The 25077-nt window shown below is 37.0% G+C and overlaps 1 protein-coding gene across 3 annotated transcripts; it reads left to right on the top strand.

Moving 5' to 3' along the window:
- The first annotated feature begins 309 nt into the window (after positions 1–309).
- Positions 310–20382, top strand: PCMT1 (protein-L-isoaspartate (D-aspartate) O-methyltransferase). 3 transcript variants are annotated; one of them, XM_010190480.1, is made up of 7 exons: positions 310–511; positions 1857–1888; positions 2425–2529; positions 5947–6067; positions 10106–10191; positions 11690–11906; positions 19467–19552. In XM_010190480.1, exons 1-6 carry the CDS (start codon positions 310–312, stop codon positions 11867–11869), a joined length of 726 nt encoding a protein of 241 aa, XP_010188782.1. In that variant the 3' UTR covers positions 11870–11906; positions 19467–19552. The 3 variants fall into 3 exon arrangements, with proteins under 3 accessions (XP_010188782.1, XP_010188781.1, XP_010188783.1); XM_010190481.1 differs by having other exon boundaries at positions 413–511; positions 11690–11859; positions 19467–20382; XM_010190479.1 differs by lacking the exon at positions 19467–19552 and having other exon boundaries at positions 11690–12062.
- The last annotated feature ends 4695 nt before the right edge of the window (positions 20383–25077 follow it).

Genomic DNA, 25077 nt, shown 5'->3' with positions numbered 1-25077 from the left:
ATCCGTTTTTGTATATTTTTTCAATAATTACTCATACTGTATATATAGCTTCTCAGAAATATGAAGTATATCTTGTTTGATGTGTAATCAGTTTCTTAATGACTGTGTTTTCAGGAATATCAAAGGCGTGCATGAGCTTGAGTTTTTTTAGGGGAGAGATCTTTGCAAATGGTATATACTGTTTCAGAAAAGCATCTGTAACTGCTAGGAAAGTTGTCTTCAAAGTCCACTGGCTTAAGCATGGTGGTCTGGATCACAGCTTAAATTCTAGTATCATGAGGGTTAGAGTGTTACAGAGCGTAAGGAAGCATGTTTTCTCACAATATTAGGAATATATTAATATATTTAACATGCTCTTGCATTGCAGAGGAGAAACAATACATTAAATTTTATTTATTTATTTTAGAAAATGGAATAATCAAGTCAGACAAGGTATTTGAAGTAATGCTGGCTACAGACCGTTGCCACTATGCAAAATACAACCCTTATATGGATTCTCCACAGTCTATAGGTAAGAGCATTGTGTGAAAATGATTGAGATAATTCTAATTTGCAAAACTGCCTGCCTTTGGTCATGTATATGTTAAGATTGTGAACATAATTTTTTAATTTTGGAAGCTTGTTTAGTTCTTTATCAGTTTACTCAGTACCTTTTAACTAAGTTTTAATTTGTTATGGAATGCACTTGACATACTTGGATACATCAAGTAGACAGATGTTCTTTAGTCAATATTAATGTGTGTAAGTATGTATTTGTAAAACCACTGTAATTTGTGGTGATGCAGCTGATGTTTAAATACTTAAAAATCATTTGTATTCAGTTTACATCAGAAACAGTCTGTCTCTTTACAGAATTGCCTCATTTGAGATCAATGTGGAGTTTCTTAAACCTTTACATGAGATTTCTTTAATATGAAAATAGATTTTAAATGAGAAGGTTTACTGATAGGACAGTTGTTTCCCATCCAGATCCCAGTTTTAGCTTTCCAAGGAAGGAGAATGAATTATGTGAATGTACTTTTTTTCTTGATTTAGTTGTATGAGTTGGATATTTTTCCCCTTTAATAGTGGGTGAACTATGAATTGTAATGAGATTTTACTGTTTGTATAGGAAAATTTAAAAATCTTTTAAGATACATACTCAAAAGCTTGTATGTCTCCAGAAAAACAAATATAGGTGAGTGTTCCTCCATGTTTTCTCATATAGGTGTGTGCTGTTTGCAAAATAGGTGAAGTTATTATCTCCAGAAGTTTTATGGTCCCCATCAAATTCAAACTAACAAATCTAGATTTTTACATAGGGAGTGAGTGAAAAAGGGACGTTATCCTGGGAGTCACTATTCTTCTGAATTCAAGATACTTCACAGAATCACACAGAATCACACAATATTAGGAGTTGGAAGGGACCTCGAAAGATCATCCAGTCCAACCCCCCTGCCAGAGCAGGATCACCTAGACCAGGTCACACAGGAACGCGTCCAGGCGGGTTTTGAATGTCTCCAGAGAAGACGACTCCACAACCTCTCTGGACAGCCTGTTCCAGTGCTCTGTCACTTGATCAAGCTTCAATACTTGACCGAGCTAAGCCAGTATAGTTACAAAATGGAGATTGTTACTGTGATAAAGGATAGAACCTTTTTTTGTAATGCCCAGAGTTGACGTGGCATAGCTTTCAGATTATGTACCTTAACTCACTTCTGCAGTAGAATACCTGTGTAACTATTGCAGGATGTGTGTGTGTCTCCCTGAATGAGAGCGACAGTTAAGGTATTGCATTTTGCAGTCAAGATAATAAAGATCATAAAGTTGCCATCTGAACAATGATCAAGTTGTTCTTCCATTGTCTTGTTTTACAGGTTTCCAAGCAACAATCAGTGCTCCACATATGGTAAGCTTTGAACTTATGTGAATAGTATAGGTAATTTTATAAACATTTTCCGTGATACTCCAAAGCTGCCTTCTTCCTAACTAGCCTCTGTCCCCGCATATTCCAATGTATATAGCATAATGATAAGCCAAATTCTTTATGGGCCATATACTGCTGGAACAGTAGGAAACACCAGATGTGAAGAGAATTAAATTGATTTATGGTGTCTTACCCAATAAGTATACCTAAATTGAATATGTGCTAGAACCTTGAACAGTCAGATCAGTTTAGATCTGTGTATACACACACACATACGCACACGCACACGCTTATATATGTTTATTTATATACACGCACACAAAATTTGTTTAAGTCAGTGAAATAGCAGTGTTTATATCATGTGGTTAACCTCCCTCCTTTTTTGTAATAGAAAATAATTCTTAAATTTTTTACACAAATCCTGAGTGTGTTGCCCAAAATCACTGAAGAAATGAACATATATTGGGTAAAACAGCCACAATATTTTGAAGTTTTGTGTCTCTGTCATCTTCTCTTAGCATGCATACGCCCTTGAACTTCTGTCTGATCAGTTACATGAAGGAGCCAAAGCACTTGATGTAGGATCTGGAAGTGGAATCCTTACAGCATGCTTTTCACGAATGGTGAGATATTTCATTTTATCACTTGATCATCAGAACTACTTGAGCTGCAGAATAACTCTGAATTAAAGGAGAAAAGAAAGCATCCTTTGTACAGTGGACTGATGTAGATTATGCAGAAAATAATTTACTGTCCTGGGTGGAATTACTACCCATTTCTTACCCTAGCTGCTACCAGATGATTAAGTTAAGGGATCCACTTATGTGTCCACTTAAACTAAATCATGTGATGGTGAAGAAACTGCCTAAAGGAGAAATTTATTTTCTTCATTACATACAGCTTGAAGGAAGGAGAAGTTTCTCTTGTCCAGCCCAATTTTTACATTATTTTGTGTGACTGTGAATGTTCTCATTGTGATCTGTTATCATGTCTTCCTGCTACGATGAGAGCTTAGTGAGACTTAAAGGAATATTTTATTTCCATAGCAAAAGATACTGTACGTATATAAATTGTATTTGAATTTCATTTTGGTTTTTTTTTTCTTTCTTATTGCTATATTCCATAAGTATCAATTTAATCTTTTCAAGTTAGAAATTAATTTATATATTTTTTGCATCTTTTCCAATTAAATTAATATCAGGGTTGTTCAGCCTGTATGTAAGGAATACTCTGTGGTTCCACCCTATCTTACATCAGGAAAAAAAGATTTAAAGGATTAAAAAAATTGTTTTACGATGGTTGTAACTACAGTACTGTTAGACTAATTTATGTAGTTGAATATAATCTGTTCTTCCTTCTCCATTCTAGGACTTTATCATTGCTTTATAACTACCAGAGGCCTTCATTAAACTGCCAACTAGACTTTTGTTTTGTCTTTCTGAGAAGTTAATTTGGAATATGGTGATGCATATGGTAAATTCTCGCGTGGGTTATTTTGCTAGTTAGTTTTCTGTTTTCAAGCACTGATCTGTTGAGTCTGAAATCACTTCTGGTTTCCTGTGTTAAGATTATTAGATGGGAATGTTTAGAATTGGGCACTGCACTAGCAAAAGTGTTTAGGTTTTTAAGTGCTAGGTGCCGTATTTAAAAAAAGTACTTGAAATAAGTTAAACCAAACTGCAGTTTAGAGGAAATCTTAAATCTTGCTTATTTGAATTTCTGCCTATTATTTTTGGTCTGACTTTATAGTCAGCAAGTGTTAGTAGCATGCATGGGAACTCCAGTCCTACAAGTGTTAAAACTACTGTCAAAGCTATGTTTATTTCTCACTAAAAAGTTATGAATGCGTAGCGGAATTGCTGTTTTAGGTAAGATGTGATAAAATGTGGTTGTGCGTTTTTTTCTTTTAAAGTAGCCATATAAGAATAGCTGAAAACATCTGCAGAGAAATCAGAATTGCCACAGAAAGGAAGTGTCTTCCTAATTTTGTGGAGCTTAATCACACTTTTTTATTTTTAATTGCTGCGTGAATGTCATGTCCCTCTTCTGAATCCTCCTTGGTGGTATGCCATGGAATGCCTTACAGACATGTTTTGTGAAACATTGGATAAATGCTTTTGTTGTGTTTGACAGTGTTACTACTGTGCAATACAGAGGTTGCTTCCTCCAGTTGAATGAATGTAGATAAGACAACATGTACTGCTCTCACTTGCTTTCTCTGTAAAGTTCTTTCTAACAGTAACAAAAGCTTGAAAGAAGTATATTATGGAGAATGATGATAAAGTGTTTTGCTATCAAAATTAAATTGGGAAAGTGCTTACTGGATCATGTGGATGTTGCTTCTCAGTCTACTTGAGATCTAGAATGAATAGCGTGCACTTGCGGCACAAGTACCTGCGTGCACATTGGTGTCATGACAGCTTTAGTCCTACGATGATAGTCTAATTTGTGGTACTTCTGGGAAAGCTTTATGTTTACTTAGACTAGTAAAGCGTCTTTAAGATTTTTGGTTTGGGTTTTCCTGTTAAGCTGTTGTCATAGTTATCGACATAACATATGAACTTAAATAAGTTTATTCACTCTTAAAGGCTGTTAGCAAATTAAATTAAGTTTTGTTTTCGTCTTGTAAGTACTGGAATTATAAAAAGTGGGGTATATTCTTATTCCAAACAGACCATGGAGATCCCAGAAATTGTGCCATTTTGTTATTGTCTTGATTGCACACACTTAAAAGTTCCAGGGTAATAGAGGTAATTGATGAGGACACAGAAATAGCATAATGGACTGACGTGCAGCAGGAGGTTCTCTTACTTTATGTCAGACTATTTAATGCTATGACCATTTGCTAAATTTAATTTCTGTGACATTGCCCTTTGTTGGATTACATTAGATATTTTGCCATCTTCTGGTACAGCTGTCTGCCTGGCATTCCTCCAAATAGTAACCTGCGGTTGTCATAGTGAAAACTTGTCTTGTGTCTTGCCCTGTTTCAAAGGTTAGGCTGGTGGTCTTCCATTTGAAAAAGAAAATATAACACTGCTCTTTGGATGTTTTTAACATAGGACTTGTCCATAATAAACCAGAAAAAAGTCCACATGTTGTCGATAACCAGTTATTAATTATCCTTATCTTAGCAATATTAAGATTTAAGATACAGAAACATAACCAATGCATTTCAAATGTGTCAAAAGACAGTTTTATGATGGCATGGGCTGCTAGGGCATACTTTGCCATTGTGTTCTTTAAGCTGGATTCTGTTAAAAAATGGTCAGATTTTTACGATTTTCATTCTTTTTGTCTTCTCTCCAAAATGGGACTAATTTTTTGTTCTGGAATAAAGACACAATTCCAGAAGAAATACCTGTAATGAAGAAGTTCTTTGTTAGCAGGCCCTTTTTCCCCCTCAGGAAACACAGATCTTTTGTGACCTTTTTTGAATTACGAGCTTTCAGAAGTTCCACTCTTCCTGTGGAAGAGAGCTCTAAATCTGAAAGTAGATTAATAAATGCAAGGGTAGGTGACAAAAGGTAGCTTGCCCATGACTGTTAATTGCTGCATTTGCTTCTGAAAGAGTACGGCTCTTGAGATAACTTAGAACAAAGTGCATGACTTAAAAGTAAGGTCTTCTTTAGAAAAACCTTGATGTTTAAGTAAGGTTATTCAACATGAAAAGAGATTAGTTTTAGTCTTTGTTGTTGAAATTGTTACTTTCTATTGCAGGTAATGCAAACACTCATGATCAAATTTCACTCCTAAAAATTCAGAGAACTCTCCACTGCTAGTATAACTTAAGTGAATCACATCTCAGAAAGATTACTACAAGCATTTATAAGACTGTACTGACAAACTTGAATTAGCAGTTGCTTCTAGCAGTCAAGATGTGTCATTCTAAGCAGTAGTTTTAATGACATTGGGAAAATATAATACCACTTTACTGTTTTTGTTTTTATTTTAGAGAAATGGGCTCAGCAGATAAAGTACTCATTCTATAAATAAATCAAAACTAGCAGAAATTATTCAACTGTATATTTTTATTCCAGGTTGGTCCCAAAGGACAAGTTGTAGGAATTGATCATATCAAAGAACTAGTAGATGACTCAATAAATAATGTCAAAAAAGATGATCCCACATTGCTGTCTTCAGGAAGAGTGAAACTGATTGGTGAGCATCAGACTGATATACTTACTAATTAAACTGATATTTTTTCTAGCAGCTGGTTGAAAATGACTGGAATTGGATGTGATTTAAAATCCTGATTTAAGAAGTTAAACCAAAGAAAGAAGAACCAAATGAAAATTTAAAAATCCAAGTAGTTTTTAGGCATTTGAAAAGTATCATCTTCACACAGTTTTGATTTAATTACCTTTTTGATTCTTAGTCCTTTTTTTTTTCTTAAATGAAGGACTGTCCTAAATCTTTTTCTAAGTAAGCCAATCAACACGAGTACTTGTATGTATGTATAAAATGCAGTGTCCGTCACTGATAACACTTAAACCTTGAACCTTCTTGAAAAAGAAATTACACTGAGACTGTTGGGGCTGGAGAGGGGGAATAATTTCCATTGTTGTACAAGAGCTATTTGGACTTACGCTTCTGGTTATACCTGAAACAAACTGATGGTCTTGGGAGACCAGATTTCTAAGTAAACTCATCATCACTTTCATGAACTGGGTGGAGAAGAAGAATGTTTCAACTGTGCTGGATTCCTGGGAGCTCTTTGATGTGGAGCTAGAATCCAGACAGAGCTGGTTTTTAAAACAAACAAACAAAAGTCTCAAAACCTTTTTCACCCACTTCCCCAACAAAAAAGCCATGGAAATCTAGCGTTGATTGATGATGGGAACTGTATGAATTAAGACTAGGTAAGTCAGTTGCTGGCTTTTGACAAGTACATGTCAAACATTCTCTGTTGTTGTGTCACATCTCTGATGTGCCATGTCTGCATTTCAGAAGCATCAACATTATTTTGGGGTGTCTCAGTAATAGAGCTCCACCGAGAACTTGGGAATAGGTATACTAATTATTTGTCTATATTAGTTTGTGGGGTTTAGGATTTTTTTATGTGTTTCTGTTTTTGTTTTCATTTTTCTTAAATTCGGGAGAGGGTGCCTTTGAGGTGAATCTCTCAACTCTTCCCATTTCCCACACTTTGGCTCGCGTGAGAAGACTCTTGGAGAGCACAAAATTTTATTCCTTCTGAATGGAACTAGACTGGATTATGTGCTCTGAGAAGCAATCAAATATGTTTTATATGTTAATGGGTATTAACCCAGTAAGACTAGAACTAGACCAGAGCGATCATTCTGAAATGCGTGTGTTGCATGGACATCAGATTCTCAGCAAAAACTGTTTTGCTGTACCGATCAGTTTCTATTGTACTGCACTATTTGCTGATGCAGACATAGCCAGCAGGGATGAGGATATTCTAACCAGAGTGAAGTAGCTTTCCTCTGTTTCTGTGCTCATGCTATAACTCTGTGTGAAAACAGGTCTGCATAAAGACACTGAAGGCTTGAGTGATCAGCCGATCACGTATAGGTTCAAAAACAAGCTACAAATCCCTTTTATCTCAGAAAATCCTAACATGACTTCCCCCCTCAACACCACATGCCACCCACCACTATGATTACTTCATTAACAGCCTGCATGTAACTGGAGATCTCGGTAGGATGTTTGATGTTATTCAGGATGTAAGCACAAGCTCAAAATTTTGGCTTCTGTTTCCCCTTGGACATTGAATAATGTAATAATTTGTATCACATTGAATATATGAATGCCAACTTTTTTTTTTAATCTCTTGGATGTCTAAAAGTGTATTCTCATTGTGAGTCTATATATACCTGACTGACCGCTGTAGACAGGAGAATCTTTCTGGATGTTAAGAGGGAAGAGCCATGCTGTGCTTGATGCATATAAAGGAGCATGATTTTGTGTGTGTGTGTGTGTGTGTGTGTGTGTGTGTGTGTGTGTGTGTGTGTGCTGATTCTGAGGATGATAGCTTTGGTTTGGACAATTAGTTCTAAGAGCAAATGGTTTAGATGTTTTGCATCCTTTTTACCACTGTCAATGGAGTGATAAGATGCGCAGAAGTCACATTCAGACTTCTCTGGACAGCGCACAAGGTGCATTTCAGTCTCAGAATACACACGTTCTTCTTCAGAAGACGGCTTAGCAGTTTCTTTCACAGCTGTTTCTTCAACTTAGCAATCTTCTCTTTTGCCAGCAGTACTGGAGATCATTGCTTCTGATGTCTACCACTACACTGTAGGGAATGAGCGTTTGTCTCCCTGTATAACTAACGTCATTCAAAGCAGTATCTGTGTGTTTGAGGTAATGAAGTCTTTCTCCATTGCCTTCTTTGATGGAACAGTTGCTTGATACTGTAACACATCACAACTTCCGCTTTAGAGGAGGTGTGCAGTGCTACTAAGCAAATATAAATTATGTATTTGACTGCATTGAAGTGGTTGTTCCAGTAGAATCCACTTAGGCAGAGTCAGGGAGATTAAACCCTGGAAATACTGGAACATTCATCTTCATTATTGACAACAGTAATGAAAGCTGACTTCATGGAATTGGTGAGCAATAGGCATGAGTTCTCTTGAAACATTGGTAGTTCTTGCTTGGCAGCTTCTGCCTGTGGCCCTTGGTTGTAGCTTGTGCTCGTCAGAATTGGTGATTTGAGAAAATAAATTACTGAGCTTAAAGGGGCTTCTCAGCTACTGGGGAAACATGCTCTCTGCTTAGAGTCCTTAAGCTTTGGGTGTAAAAGGTCCTTGCAGGGTCTTGTTTCAGGACCTAATACAAAAGATGATGAACTCTTCAATTTTAATTGTTTCAAGGAGCTGTCCAGATCTCCCTGTACATTCTTGGATCCTTATAGGTGTTATTACTTCCAGTTGGCCCTCCCTGTCACTGAGGTCCAAATGAAACCTGTGGCCATCATGTATTTTTCTTGCCTTGTGAGTTGTTGGAAGGCAAAAAGCTGACAAATTTTCAGCCTCTGGCAGGGACTTAGACTTTTGACTCATTCAGCTTTTTAATTAACCTGTGATACTAGTTATTGCACAGAAGTCGAAGCTCAGTCTGAAGATAGGAAACCCCAAACAGCTGCTTGTACTGAGCAGAGGACTATGTTCATTAGCATCATTGCTAATTCTTCTTCACTGATTACTGGGACTTCTGCACTCACTGAGTGTGAATTTATGGATGGTTTAGCCTCGCTTACTTTCATTCCAACAACTCCAGAGAGAGCTTATCTAACTTGCTCTGAATTTCCTGTTTGTTTCCTGTAAATACTGTGGGCACCACATTCACATACTCTTTCAAAACTTAGCTCAGGGCCTAGTTTAGTTTGTTACATTTCAGTGGCTTAAAAAAAACCTGATCTGTTTCCCTTTCATCTTGCATAACTGGGTTGATATGAGACACCTGTGATAGGATGCTTCTCCATGAGTTCTCCACCAAAGCTGAAGCTGTATCTGTAGCCCTCTGAGTAACCTAATTACTCCTAACGTCTTTCAAGCAGCCACCTAGAGCTTTAGCCACAGCTCTGACCTGGCTATCTGTGTTAGTCCAGCTATCGTCTGCAAGAAGGATGTTGAGACCCATCTGGTGACAAAGGAGGATGTGTGGGGATTAGTGTGGCACTGCATTGATGTATGGATGTAGGTTTGGGCTTTCATTCCAACCGGTAGTGCAGTTATAGGTGTACGAACCATGTGAACACTTGCTTTGTCTTTTCCTTACCTTTGGAGTCTTTTCATACGTGCTTCTGAGATTTAATGCTTTACCCTTATGTTTTGCATTATTGTTAGGAATGGTGTATGTTCTAAGGGGGTAAATGAGGGGAAAAGTCACCTGCATTGGAATGCTGGGGCGCATAAATACTTAAATATGCTTTCTGGCTGGACCACATGTCTCCAAGAACTTTTGTTATAAATCAGTGTTTTCTCATTTCAGGTGCTTCAGTAATATTTCATATCTTTAATGAGTGTGTGTACGTACATATGAGGGTGTTTTGTTGCATCTATTTTACAGTTGTGTCAATACTTTTAAACTAGCTTTATCATGTTATTACTGCTCATCAGAATTTTAGTTGAAATCTGAGCATAGCCTTTTATCTACCTATAGATATGGCAGATCAGCTGTTTTCTCCACACCTTTTGATAACATTAAAAAAAAAATGTTTTCTTGCAGTGGGAGATGGAAGAATGGGATATGCAGAAGAAGCTCCCTATGATGCGATTCATGTAGGAGCTGCAGCACCAGTTGTGCCCCAAGCAGTAAGCCTTTATGTTTTGTGTGTCTAATTCAGTAATCTCTTAGCTGTAAAGAACATTTTACATATGTATATATGTAAGATACTTAGTAGACTTGCACTGCTGGGAGTATCAGCGGACAGGGTTGTATTGCTGTATGGTGTGGGGTTTTTGTTTCTGTTATAATTGGGCTTCCTGTTGGTTTACAAAAGCTGCATTTTCTAATAACTCTTCTCTAAATAAACATATTTTTAAATGTCTTGTGCACAACCTTCTATTACAACAATGAATTGGAGCATTTTATTTAATGAATAAATTTGTTTTTATCAATCATTGAATTACAAAATTTGAGTATGTGTTTTCCAGGCTCCAAGACGTTGAGTCTGTTGCAAAAATAACATGTTCAGATGGAAATAATGCCCTGTGTTCATTGCTTTCAGAGCAGATACAGGGCAGTTCTTACTAGGGAAGCTGAAGAGTAACTAGGGACTTTAGAGTGTATATACATGAAGTCCATTCTTGCAGATAAGATTTTTTTTTTCCTTTTGTCAGGTGAATGGGAATATATGGCATGATTTTAGTATACCAGTTAAGGTTTTTAAATCTGAATTTTAATGAGAGATTGTGAAGGACCGGAAGTTTGAGGTGTTATAGACAGATTAGACATTCCCAGACATTGGCCGTTGTTTTATTTATTTTATACGAGGAGGGAGTGTTCCCAGCAAAGTGTTGAGAGATGAGAATTTAAAAGATAATTTAGCTTATTAGTGAATGAAACAGTTCTTAATTATAACTTTTGTTGGTAACAGGGATGAAGATTTTTTTTTTCATGTCATCTGGGAGGTACTGAGTTTTCCTTGAGGCTGCTGTGATTAGGCTCCTTCTTTAATTATGAAAGAAAAAAAAATCCAAGCATTTCTTTCACGTGCTCTGTTACTTGTCACTTATCTTACTTATATTCGTATATTTTAGACTAGTTTAATAAAATGCGATCCCATTCAAAGAATAAAAGAGGAGCTGTTAGGTAGTGAGTGTGTCGCAGATAACTTAAAATTATTCTATGAAAATAAAAAAGAAAAAGTCACAAATCTTATTCTGAAGGCTTAATGGGGAATTCAGTTACCTTAAAAATGTTAGACAGTGGACCTGTATTGATGCACAATAAGTATCAAACAGTTAAAACTGGCAGTTTAAAAAGATTGAATCTACAGTAAAAATAATTAATGATTTACATTTTCTCTTTTATGTAGAAACTAAAACTGCAGCCAACCCAGTTAATTCGCTTACTCTTTACTTTCTTTTGGAATTATATGAAATTATTGTGAATATTTTTCTAGTACCAGTTGTTGTACCATGTTGTAGTGATGCTCTTATTTTCAGTACATTTTTAATTTTTCCTAATTGAGGTAGTTATGTACTGCATATAGTAGATAGATAACTTGTGACAAAGCTATTAGTCTAACTTTGGATCCAGCTTCTTTGAAGTGGCTGGTTACATTCTAATTTCTGTGTTGTGTTCTAGCTTATAGATCAGTTAAAACCTGGCGGAAGATTGATATTACCAGTTGGCCCTGCAGGGGGAAACCAGATGCTCGAACAGTATGACAAACTAGAAGATGGCAGTGTCAAAATGAAGCCTCTGATGGGAGTGATATATGTGCCTTTAACAGATAAAGAGAAGCAGTGGTCCAGGTGGAAGTGATTTTCTGTTCCGCTTACTTCTTCCACACACACACAAGGTGAAAGGGTGTGAATTTTAAGCAGATAGACTGCAAGGCCTGCCTTTGCTGCTGTCATTGCTTTCTGCTCCTCCATACCATGAAAAGTGATTCAGTCCACATTAGTACATCACCAAAAGGAGGTTGTGTTAAGTTTGAGTTAATTTAAAAGCAGAAGAAAAATATTGCATGGGTTGCACTTTGTCTTTTTAGGATATGTTTTCTTCAGTCTTTGGTGTGTTGAAGCATTTTTACTTGTTTTTTTAAATGCAGTATTTTCTAGATTTAAACTTCCCTTCTAACAGACTTTTTATAAATAGCTTGCCCAGTAAATAGGGTAAAGTGTAAGATACTACTTAAGAATAAATATTGGTTTGTCCAGTAAGTTAGTGGTAGTTGGCAGTTCATTTTTAATTTTTCTGAAATGTCACCAATTTAAAAATTACTTGTAAAGTCCTCTGCGGGAAATACAGATAATCTTGGAGCACTTTTCCCTCAGCCTCCAAGCAGAAAGTGGAGAAGGTAATTCCTTCTTCCCTAAGCATAAATGTAGTTGAGTAGTGTTTAGAAAATTTTCTCAGACATGTTATTAAAAGCCTGTCATCTGTGTCTGATGGGGACATATTTGTGTTCACCAACACAGCAAACTCTAAAGGCCTTTCTAGAGGTAGTAACCCTTCCAATTTGCTGAATTGAGTGGCCAGTAACGTAGACATAACACAGCTGTGAGCGTGAACCATGCTGGGTATTAGTATGCCAGTGAACAAAGCAGCAGTCTTGTCTTGCTTCCTGATAGAGAGTGCTTGCGAATAATATATGTGTTAATGAGGTACATAGATGGGTATTGAGTTCTGAAAACAACTTTTGAGCTTTATAACTCCTAAGTTTAGATTTTAGGGGGTTTTTCCCCTTAATGTTCTGGAGTGTAACTTGTGATTTGGATACGTGAATACTTAAGAGTGTAAGGTATGAAAATGTTCATAAAAAGTACAAATAAAGCAGTGTGCATTACTGCTTCTTACGGAGACCTCATTTCAGTGTTTCTTGGATTACTGTATAGCCACCATGTACAATTTACTCTTAGAACAATTTTAATGAAATATTGCTAGGTTCAAAGCTTGCGAAGCATGCTTGCTATTTGGACGTTTTGTATTTGTTATGCAAATTAATATTTTGTCTTAGAATATTGCCAGTATTCCCTCACCATGGTACATGGAGGTTTCCTGCCTCTTGTAAGGCTTTGGACCACACCTGTTTTGTGGTTGGTTTCCTCCTCTGGCAAATGCAGTGGACTTTATTCAGGTTTGGAGTACATGCTCTGCTTACACTAGAAGAGAGAAGTATTCTTCTTAAACCTTCTTCTTTTTTCCAGAGAGGTTTTATAGATTTTTCTGCATTTCCACCTGATCTGATTATAGTAGCAATTGTGTTTCTTCATAGCAGCAGTATATGTTCTTACAAGTAGTGTTTATAGAAGTGGTTTCTGTAATGGCAGTGGTTATCCTTTGCTGCTGGTGAAGGTGGTTTTCATAGAGTCATAGAATGAATCACAGAATGGTTTGGGTTGCAAGGGACCCTCAAAGATCATCCAGTCCAACCCCCTTGCCATGGGCAGGGACACCTCCCACTAGACCAGGTTACCCAAAGCCCTGTCCAACCTGGCCTTGAACACTTCCAGGGAGGGGGCATCCACAACTTCCCTGGGCAACCTGTGCCAGTGTCTCACCACCCTCACAGTGAAGAATTTCTTCCTAATATCCGGTCTAAATCTACCCTCTTTCAGTTGAAAACCATTCCTCCTTTTTCTATCACTACCTGCCCTTGTAAAAAGTCCCCCTGAGCAGCCCCAACTCCCCCAGCTGGTCCTATTATTTTGTGTATTTAGGACTAGAATTCTAAGGTCTTTACATCTTTTTGGTGCACTTTTGTACTCTGTTTTCTCTGCTAGCTCAGAAAGAAATAATAGATTGTGTTCAGGCCTTCTTCGATCATGAATATCGTGGGATTCTTTCCCCCAGATTTTCTTACCAATTTCTGTTCTTTTCTGAAACAGCTCATTTTTAAATTTATGTTTTCTTTAATTTAAGTGTTAAGAATATACGTTGGTGTAGTCAGAAAAGGTAAGTGCTTAGCCTGAAGGGTTACCTTGATCACTACAGTGTCATGGAGGCTTTTTCTTGCTATGTATATTCAAATTTGGTTCAGACTTGAAAATCTCTGCTAAAGAAAATCTCAGAAGTCCACTTTTTGTAATGTTTGTTTTGTCTTTAATTCCTTTTTGAGATCAGAAGAAATTTCATATTCCTTTCTCAAGGATAACTGCCAGTGCACTGCAGACCTTACAGGAGGTCACATCTGTCTTTTTTGTTGTTTTTCCTTATTGGATCCCAAAGTGCACAGTCAGTCAGCTGCTGCTGAGGAAACTCCTAATTATAAATTAGCATTTGTTATCTATGCTAGCATCAAAGATGAAAGAGGAATTTTTTCTGCACTGCCTAGATTTCAGTTTATCTTTTCCTAAATTGTTGAATACCTCTGAGCAGAGATCAATTAGAGACTCCTGAAAGAGCATCTTTAAGTCTTTCTGTAATAAAAAGCTTTAGTGTATGAGAGAGTCTAGTTGTAAGTCTAAAATTCATTGAACAATCATCTTCTTTAGATGAGCTCAAGGATCCTGTGTGTTTAGCTTGTCATTCTCTTAGTTTACAGTGTTAATGCAATTTCATTCCTAATGCAAGTAATTGTTCCATCGTGCTAAGAATTGATGTCCTATCACAAAATACAGTTGATAAGCTAACAGACCTTCCAGTTGATAAGAAAGAAGCCACTTGAATTTTTCCTTAGCTGTTCACATGTTGGAGAAGTTAGTACAATTCCTTACTTTGGCTGCAAGGTCCTCTTTACAAAGCAGCACAGCAATGACTTGATCTCTCTCAGTGGTGTTTGAGGTCTAACCTACCCTCAAATACTTTGCATCATTCTCATTACTTAAAACTGGAATGTCTAGCAAAAGAAGTTTGCTCCAAAATGGAAGTCCAACAAAAGAAGGTGGACTGGTTGGAAGGAAAAAGACTCCTTGGATTTTGATAAGTTGGTGTTGTGGTGCTAGAGAATTTTTTTAATTTATTTTTTTGAAATTTAGTCCATAATTTTCTAGGTTGTGTTCAGCTGCAGTAGTATTTTTAAGCCCCAGACATTAGTGGGAATCTTCTCAACTGTGACTCCATGAGACATTTGGAAGTAGAATATGCACAGGAACCCTATCTCTGATACAAAATGAAAAGCATTAGTGTACCAGAGATCCAGCAGTAGGCGCCCAGGTATGTGATTATGCTGGTAAGGATGTTTATCCTTTCACATAAAACTTCCCAATTATTAATTGTTTTTTTTTTACTGATAAGTAGGGAGACAAGAAGACCTCTTGTGCTGCACAGTTGAGAACACAGCTAATTGGCTACCTTAGCTCTTGTGTAAATTAGGATCTCTGGTTTTACTTCTCTGTGAGAGTTCACTTACTACTTAGATGAAGAGACAATTGAAAGGAATAACAACATAAGGAGTGCTTAGCAATGAGTCTTGGTTGCAATCATGGATTTTTATTTTCAAACAGGCAGCTGTTTTAAAAAGCTGGTTTTTAGTTTTCTAAAAAATACTTTTTTAACTTAAAATATTGCATTAGTAGAAATTATTTATAAATGTCATACTAAATTCATATTTGCTGATAATATACAAAATTATTATGACAGTATACCTCTTCTGAACAAAAAATGCAGTGACTAGACTGGGGCTATTACTGTATCCCACTTGTCTGTACATACAATGTGATTAAGCATCCTTTTGGAAAATGTATTTATTAGGAAATATTTTAATATGTTTCTGCTCAGAAACTCTTATTCAGTGTTTCAAATGCCCCTGACAAGGTAGTTGTCTAATTTCAATTGAAACTAGGAGCAATTGTTTGCCCAGAATTCCTTCAGCTATGCAGACTCATGATCGTGGTTAAAATTTTATTTTACTTTGGCAAAAAGAATCTCTGCACAGAATATTTTAGGTTAAATTTAAAATGTCTTTATTATACAAATATGCATGTGTTGTAATTGATACGATAGGTTGCAGAGAAAATTCCTTTTCTTTGTCATTTCAACCCGCTCTCTCAATTTGATGATTTATCATAGCAAATTATAAATACTTTATAAGAGCACCTTTCCAGATTGAAATGCTGCAAGTCCAAATATTGCATCTAATTACCTTCAGAATTACAAAGGGAGTAATAGTTGGCTGCTGAAACACCTAGTAGATACTGAAATTCAAAGTATAGTCTAATATGAATTAGAAATACAGTATCAGTAATGCCAGCATATTTTTCATAGATGAATGATGTATCAAAAAGGGAAAGTCAAATGCTGCCTAATGACAAGAAAACTGAAGTGGATCAAAAAGAGTGAGTTGCAGATTTCAGACAAATCAATAAATGCTCATTCAAATACTTAATTTGAATGCCTTCCACTGAAAAGGTGGAGACAGATTGCAAAACTTCATGACTTACGTGTATCCCAGAATTCTGTTATTTCTTATTGCAAAGATTTGTGGTTTTTTTTTCCATAGTGAACTCACACAGTTACCTGAAATGTTACCTATTAGATTTTTCTGAGAATGTTTCTTTAATAGTCTGGTTTTGGGTACTCCCAATGGAAAATGTGGCGTATGTATATGTTTTCTCTATATAAGCCAATTTTTTCAAACTTTCTTAGATTTATTTTTAGATTAGTAATTTTGAGCTAATGACTTCTGAAATTTACTTTAACTTGAGCATACAAAGTTGCTTGGATGCCTCAGTTGACAACATGAGATGAGTGATTTCCTTGCTAGAGCTCCAAGGGCCTGAGGAGGACTACTGTGATGACTTAAAACCTAAATATATATATTGCTTACTAAGCAGGAGCTTTTAAGCAGATTGGAAGGAGTGCATATATGAAGGCAGTGTGAAATAGTGTGAGTTGTGTAAGAATCACAGCAAATAGTCATGGCCAGAAAAATGGATAAAAATACAAAAATTAATTAGTATGGCTCTAGACAGCAACAGGACATTTTTAACAAGGAAATAGCAGTCGCCTTTCCTGTCTCCTTTTAAGCTTTGCACCAGGATAGATCTTCTACTGCAGGGGGAACAGGCAAGTATCCTGTTTTTTACCAGTAGCTGAAACATGGTAGTCTTCGTAGCTTGGCAGCTTCTGATCCATACAACTGAAGTTCAGATCAGCTGCTGCTATTTTGTGTTGTGTTATTTAAGTCTGCAAGCTCTTCACATTAGGTGAAGCTAAAAAGCATTACCTACCTGATGATCTAAGATTTTTCTGTCTTTTCTAATATATATAATCCAATAATGCACATACAAGCTCAGCTTCTCATAACAGTAGAAAATAAATGTTGCATAATTTTAACACATACATCATGGATTGTTTTGGGCTGGCATGCTGTTGTTAGATTAATGAGTAGGGAAGAGTGAGTGAAAAATCATTTGAGGGAAGCTGATCCACCTTAATACAATAAATGTTCTAATAAACAGAATATTAAAATCTTTATTTTGAAAATGACATCTAGGATATACTTTGCTTACCTTATTATTTGGTCAGGAATAGCTTAAAACAATGCAAAATACCAACAATTTAAATATTGACATGGTAGTATTGTTTATTTGAATTCTAAGTATGAATATCATGTTGTAAAAGAAAAATAGTCCACACTTCAATACATTAAGTGTGTTAGCAGCATTATGCAAAAACTTTGCCATTGTCTGTGGCTGGGTAAAATTATAATTTTTAATAGTTTCAGGGTAAATATGGAGTTTTTTCTTAGGGTTATAATTTCTTGAGGATCTAGCTTGAGTTTAAATTATATTAATAATTATTTGTCATGGGAAAAGGCCAGTCTTTTACAAAGCTATGAAAATGTGTGGTAGGAATCAGGATGAAGATCCCATCAGCAGTACGAGACTAAACCAGCAATAGCAGTAGTCATTACTTACATGTGCTTTTTGAAGTTGTAAATATTAACTAATGATGCAGGTCCTGGAAGCATTAAGGATGAATGAAGAACTTGTCCTAAACTCACTGGCACTGCATTTTAAACTGAGTATCAGATGTTCACTTAGTTTTATCTGTTTAAAGTAAGCAAATACCCATTCTGTAAAAAAGACAAAAATGGAGAACTTCCAAACCTTTGGATATAAACAGATTTTTCATTGCAATGGCCAAGATGTATTCTTCTCCCTTCTACTTTTTTTCTGCTTTCTGTAATTACTGCAGCACTCTGAAGCTGTGTGATTAGTACCCTACTATTAGAAGGCAGTACAAAGTGCAATGAATGCAAGTATTTGTCACTAACAAATCACAAGGTTTGCATCCCAGCTGCATTATATAAAAAACTAATCGTCTAAGTATTAGTTGCAACAGCCTTTTCAGTTGCTTTTAAAATGTTTCGCATGCTGTCATTCCATGTTATGTGATTCCTGACAGATAATGCCTTTCTAAATTAAAGCTTTTGCTTGTGTGCATGTAGCACTATATTTTTGTGGGTTAGTTTGCATGATAGCTGGGAATTCTATTGTGTATTAAGCCAGCAATCACATTAGTGAAGTTTTCCTTAATTCAGACAGTATTTGCCTTGGCTAATGAGGGTGATGCACCTCCTAAAAGAAAAATTGTAGCAAACTCATTCTGAGTTTATGGATAATTTGTGCTTTGGGGGTGGAAAAACAAACACTTCTGTTTGAATTTTCCAACATTCATAATGGCACAGTGCACAGCTTTCAGATTTGATGGACATTTTGCATTAAAGTTAATGCTTTAGAAATACTTAAATTACTAATATATTATAATTTCACTGTTGGAATATGGGTTCTGTGGGTTTCCTGTTTCAATGTGTTGTAAATGTCCTGCAAGAACAAAAGCCTATACTTTCTAGCTTCTTTGTAGTGATTTAGAGAGACTTTGCATCCTTTTTCCTACCTGACTCTCCTTTTAACATGCTCACACGCACATCCCACCCCTTCCATAACCTAGTCCTCATTTAGCATAGTTTCTTCAGGAGCTAATCGAGCTTCTCTGCAAAATAAATGAAATAGGTGGTACAAACTGCATGACCTTCCTGTGAAGTTGTGTTCCTGGCTTTCTTGAGACTGCAGCTGAAGCTAAACTTGCCTTTTTTGGCAGTTACGGAGAATGTTTTTTGCCAAAACTCTGTCTAGTAAGTTGGCTCAGTTTCTTGCCAGCATGTAGCCAGCAGAGTTTGGATGACAGGTAGCTGTGTAACGAGCTGTGTGGTGTGTGGGATGTTCATTAAAGCAAATGATCCACTAAATGTAAAATAGAGGGACCCATATTTCACGTTACATCACATAGTAGTATGAGATGATACAGGATTGCTGTTGCCTTTATTTTTTTTTCTTAAGTGCTTGAAGAGACTTTTGAAGTTTGCTAATGTGCCTGAGCACTTAAATGTAATCTGATACAGTATGAAAACTTTTCAGGTATGATTTCCAAGGGGAGAAAAAACATAACTGCATGTGTTTTCTTTCTACAGGGATGAATTGTAAAAGCTACATCATCTTGACCCAAACATAGTGTTACAGTGGACTGCTCATCTCCAGTTCTAAAAGCTTTTTGAAAACCAACAGCATTGCAGCTTGTTTTGGACTTTGTTATACTGTTGTTATCAGCATGGAAAAGCGTGGTGTTTGTTTTATTTTTTTAGATGCTCAAGGCAAATCTGATGAAGAATGGTGGAAAGTTTTATGTGGGCACTGTTTTATTTAACATGCCTTTATTTTACTTCCATCTGTTCAAAGTGAATTTCTGCAGAACTGCAGATAAAGACCTATAGCTTGTGAACTCTAATTTTGATGGGGGTACTTGAACACTCACTTCTCTCAGCTCCTGTGTCCCTTGGTAAAACTGCTTCTGTGCACCTTATGACACTACGTAGGTAGAACCAGGTTTTCTGTGTTCCAATGTCTGCTAGATGCTACTAAAAGGAGATGAACTTCCTTTTTAAGCTTTTGACATGTTGTCATAGACTAGCATGTAGTAGATACAATCAGCTGCTTTATTACCTTAAAACCAGGCATTTGTATATATTAAACTTCAAGACATCAGAGGTGGGTGGCCGCTCTTATCAAACATTGCTGTTCAAGTTGGCTATAACAGACATAGTTTTCCCTTTCCTTCTAAAATTAATTGAGTCTTTAAATTCTGTTTTGATTTATAGCTCACTACTGATGGGATGCACTTGGATTTAACTCCATAGATACGATGTAAGCAATGTCCTCATCATTGAACAGTTTATGCAATGCTGCTTTGCCAAATAAAGAGAAAAGCAAAAGGGGAGGGGTGTGCTTGTGTGGAAGATTAGGATCAGTGTGTAGTAGACTACTGAGATACGGATTGCTAGATTCTTTATTTTAAAAATATCCAGTTTGGTTCTGAAAATAAGTTGCTTTTGGCAAAGCCATTTGCTGTATTAATGTCCTCATTTTTCTAACTGTGGGCACCCATGAAGAATTCTGGGTTTTTAGAAAATGAATTCTTAATTGCTATACAAGGAAAACATGATACATACAGAAGGAATAACAAGTCCTGGACTCCTAAGTACAGATGGAGGTGTAATTGTTCAGTTTTCATATAGAAGAATAGTTGGAAGGCTATAAATCTTTTTTTTCTCCCAGGTTCTCTGTTTTGGTACTGTAAAATGTCAACAACAAATTGCAAAGCAGGACAGTAAGGTGAGCTGCTTTGGGAAAGGGAGGAAGTGTGTCTTAAGTCATCTTGCTCAGATTTGAGCAACCAGGAATTAAACAGCATGTTATCATTATTTTCTTTTTTTATAGTAAGAAGGATTATAGAATAAAATAACTTGTATAAAGCAACCCATAGCGATCACAAATATATTTGACTTTTTGTGATGGAACAGCAATAATTTTGTGATAGGATTAATCCCTGAAAGTGGAAATGTTAAAATTCAAAGGCCTCTGAACGTGAAAGCAGAACATTTTTAATCACCTTCCTTTTGAAGGTCAGCCCCATCCTATTCCTCTGTAAGAGATATGTTTCACTTAATTCGTTTAGTTGTTTGGAAGTTAATGTACCACCTCCTGATCTGACTGCAGCCTGGGAGCACATACACAAAGATTAATCTTATAAAGGAATTAATATAGCCTGTGTTCTAGAAAATACAATTCAGAAAAACCCACTTGCGTCTGACAAATTTGTACTAACCTACAATGAACTGTGAATCTAGTTCTTGGTGTTGAAGTGAAATATCTTAAATGATGCATGCTAATGTGCAACCTTTTAGTCACTGTATCATTCAATTTGAGTTCAGCTTTATTTACATCTTCTCACTAATTTAAGCAGTTAAATGAAAGATATGAGCGCAACTGTATCCAAATTCTTTTCTCTGGACACAGTGTAATAAGCTAGCCTGACTTGGAAGAAGTGATAAAGCTGAGACCTGGCAACAAGATTATTTGGGCGAACCACTTCAGGAGGTGTAAGACTTCAGGGACCAAGGCTGTTGGGATTAGTGCACCCATTCCTCTTAAGGAGTTGGTGATAGTCAAGGTACTCGGACAGAAGTGAGTATCCAGGAGTAGCATTTAGGAATTGGAAAATGAAAACCCCTCCATGATGGAGCAATGGTTCTGAAGTAAAAACTTATTGGAGAAGAGGACAAGTTGAAATGCAGAAGATTTGAAGAGCTTGAATAAATGCTGTGTGAACTGTCTGAATTGCTACTTTGCCAAATAAAACAGATTGAGAGGAAGCTGTATCTAGGTGTCTGGTTTTGTGTTTGGGTTTTGGTTTTTAATCCTCGCAGGACTTCACATGTCCAAAAAGAAAGCAAGCATGTATAAAAATACTGTTTACTAAATGACCAGAACTGTGTGTCTGTTTTCAGTTAATTAATGTATTGCAGCATATTGCAGCCGTTACCAAGCCTGGCAATACCATATGGAATGTAAGTGCAGTTTTACCTGGCTTTTTGGAATTTATTTTATTTCACATGTACGTGTTTTGGGGAACAGGCTGTGTGCAAAGCGTACGAATTCTGCCTGATGTCTGGCTGAATCCACCCAGCTAGGAGCGTATGATCTCCCACTTGCAAGGATTGAAGTTTATCTTTTTGAAGAGGTGCAGTGATGTTTCACTGGATTGTTATGATCACCTCTAAGTCAAAACAACTTTGAAGAACAGATTGGCTGAACCAGTGACAATTACTTATCCGGTTGTCATCCACAAACAGCTGTGGATGCTCTGCAGAGAAGAGCAGTTTGGTGTGCCGTATGGATGCTTTCTGTTTACGTAGTGGGAATTACCTTTATATTTACTATTTCCATTTAAACTAGCCAGCTAACTCAAGGGCATAGTGACCATTACTTCTTTTTGTTGTTGTTTTTGTTTATTTGGGTTTTTTTTTAGGAAAACTAACACACAGTGTGTGTGCACCAGCACTGCTGATTGAGGTCACCTGGGTGATTCCTGAAATGTTTTGTAGTTACCAAGTTTGAAATGGGCAGTAATGCCTGGAGCAGAGGGGAGCTCTGTGTGGTAGGTGCTGGAGCACCCAGCTGGCAGCAGTTCTCTCCACATGTGCAGTGTTTTTGTGACAGGATGACAAGCTCCAGGGTTTTTGAGTGTGGAGGGACTGTGGAATTTAACATCAGCACAAAGAGGTAAATTAAAATACCCAGAGGAAAACTCTGAACTAACACTGTCCTTTCCTGCCAGAAAGAAGGGAAACAGCAGCTGTGTTTTCTTCCTTTTACTCATTAGCGTGCCCTAGGACATGCTGCATTTGTTTGAAATGCAGTTCAGAGAAAGAGGACATAATTGCAATTCCTTGTTGCTTTTGACACGGGCAAACCAAGTGCGTGATCTGTATCTCTGTTTTCATTTAGCTTATTTTTGAGGTAGAACACATTCTGATGCAGTTAGAAAGATCCATAATCTTCATTACCTTTATGGAGCCCTTGTTCTTTGTCCCAAGTGATGTGGAAGAGGTGTTCTGCTGAAGTGAATGAGCAGTGGTCCTGGCTCAGCAAACAAGGCATGATGTGGTCATGCAAGCACATTGTGCAGAACAAAACAACAACCAAACAGAAAAACACATAGGGAAAGTGCTTCCCAAAAGGCAGCACGTGTGTGGAGGGGAATGGAGGATGTGTTGAGGTCTAAAACTGGTCTTTTGCATTTCAAGACAGCCAGACTTTACACATCAGGAAGTGTAAAGTAGAGTTTAAATGCTGCGGTATACAATAGATGGAGTCAGATTGGTTTTGTGGGCTCATGCAGTTTGCCTTTGTTGGCTCTATTTGAGTTTTAATCTGTTTGCTTATAACTGAAAGGTTGAAGCCCAGCTGTGAAAAGTGCATGGACACTCATAAGGTATCATAAGCCGCTTTTGCCTGTAGTGCAAACAATGTGCACTTGTGTGCTCAGAGCACCCAGTGGCAAGGTTTGTGTTTCCATGCCTCAGCCAGATCTGAGCTTGGACTAAAACTTGGCCTTATGCAGACAGAGAAGCTATAAACTTTCCTCCCCCTGACCTGTTTATCCTCCCACATTTTATCCTTAACACACAGGCTTTCTGTTCCAGGTGGTAGTTTCATATGCAGCACAAATTCATAATGCAGCTGATGCATTTGGAGTTTTCCTATGAAAGGCTGTTACTGTTCTCTCGTGCTCTTGGCAGGGCATTAATGAGATGCTCAGCAGAATGTGCACAGGAACTAAAAACATATTTTTTTAAATTATTAATTGAATGGACATAGTTATTGCTGAGATATGTATGGAGGAGATCCAGCTACCCATTGAAAATTGCCTTAAAGCCTCAGGAGAAATGGAAAGGACTCACTTTGTGTCTCATCACCCCAAACTCCAAAATTTGAGAGACTTAATCCCATGCCTTTTAAACAAAACTCTGTTTTAGCAACAACAGGCAATTTTCATAAGGACTGTTGGTGGAGTTTTTCTGAGATCTCACTTTGATCTTTTAATGTTTCTTTGTAGTCCAGCCATTTTCATCATACACTTCTGAGGAACTGACCTGATGGATACTCTTGAAAACATTCCCTGATGCTACTGAGAAGCTAAGTCCTTTTTCAGTCATGTTTAGGCACGTTTGCATCTTATGTGCCTTTATTATGAACAGGTTAAGTATCTTGTTTACCATGTTCTGCCAAATACTTTTTTTTTTGCTGTAATGCAGAAGGGGCATCTGAGGTTAACCAGTAACTTTTATTTCAGGTGCCTCATGGACTAGGAGGACACTGTCAAAGGCCTTTGGTTAGGGAAATGGGTGATTCAGAACATCTGCCTAGGCTAATGCTCTGATTTGAGCTCTGGAAAAGCTCATCTCCTCTAGATAGAGCGGCAGCCTCAGGAGAGCCCTCTCTTGTGCATGGACTTAGCCTTCAGGGATGCTTTTCCTATAGTCCCTGCATTCCATTGTGCTGCCCACTTTCCAGTCCTGCTCCCGTTCAAGTTTCTGGCTCCCTCTGTATCTGTGTTGTTCAGTCATCTCTTTTGAATTTAGGTATGTTTAATGAGTCTCTTGTGCATTAGAAACTGGTAGTTGTGAACAAGTATGTTAAAAATTCTTGCTCTTTAAAGTGGGATTAAACATTTCTCTTGGCCGAACAGCTGAGGGCATCCTTGCAAGCCTTGACTCCCAGTCCTTCACAGCACTGAACCTTCCTGCCTTGACTTGTTTCTCAGCCTGCTCAAAATACATTCTTCATTGATTTGTGAGTTGTTTATAACTGTCAGACAGGAGCCTTACAAATGCAAAAAATAAATTCTATGGGTAATCTTTGAAATCTTGCTTCTGAACCATCTTTCTGTGCTGATTCAGACCTTCTAGACTTCTCTTTGTGTTTTAGAGCCCCAGTGCAGAGTGCAATGTTCAGCAAGTGTTTCTGTTGTATTAGAGATTTATTTGTAGCCTTATATTTTAACTTTCTGACTTGTTTTAAGTAACTGTTAGTTGAAATATATATAGCAAAGGTTCTTCTATGCTTTTTTATTCCTCCTGTTTATAGTATGTTTCCTTTTTCTTACTCAGGTCAAGCCAATTGTTTCAAGGGCTCTTTTATTTCATACTAGTTAAATGTTTATTGCCTCCATCTGGTCTTTAT

Source organism: Mesitornis unicolor, unplaced genomic scaffold (genome assembly GCF_000695765.1).
Source record: "Mesitornis unicolor isolate BGI_N332 unplaced genomic scaffold, ASM69576v1 scaffold16048, whole genome shotgun sequence".
Taxonomy (NCBI): Eukaryota; Metazoa; Chordata; class Aves; order Mesitornithiformes; family Mesitornithidae; genus Mesitornis; species Mesitornis unicolor.
The sequence above is the reverse complement of the archived record's forward strand: the minus strand, read 5'-3'. Positions and strand labels throughout refer to the sequence as shown.

Coding starts and splice junctions, on each gene's coding strand:
- PCMT1 (XM_010190480.1), top strand. CDS start 310: ATGTTTTCTCACAATATTAGGAATATATTAATATATTTAACATGCTCT. Junction 1,889..2,424: donor CAATCAGTGCTCCACATATG/GTAAGCTTTGAA, acceptor ATCTTCTCTTAG/CATGCATACGCCCTTGAACT. Junction 10,192..11,689: donor CACCAGTTGTGCCCCAAGCA/GTAAGCCTTTAT, acceptor GTTGTGTTCTAG/CTTATAGATCAGTTAAAACC.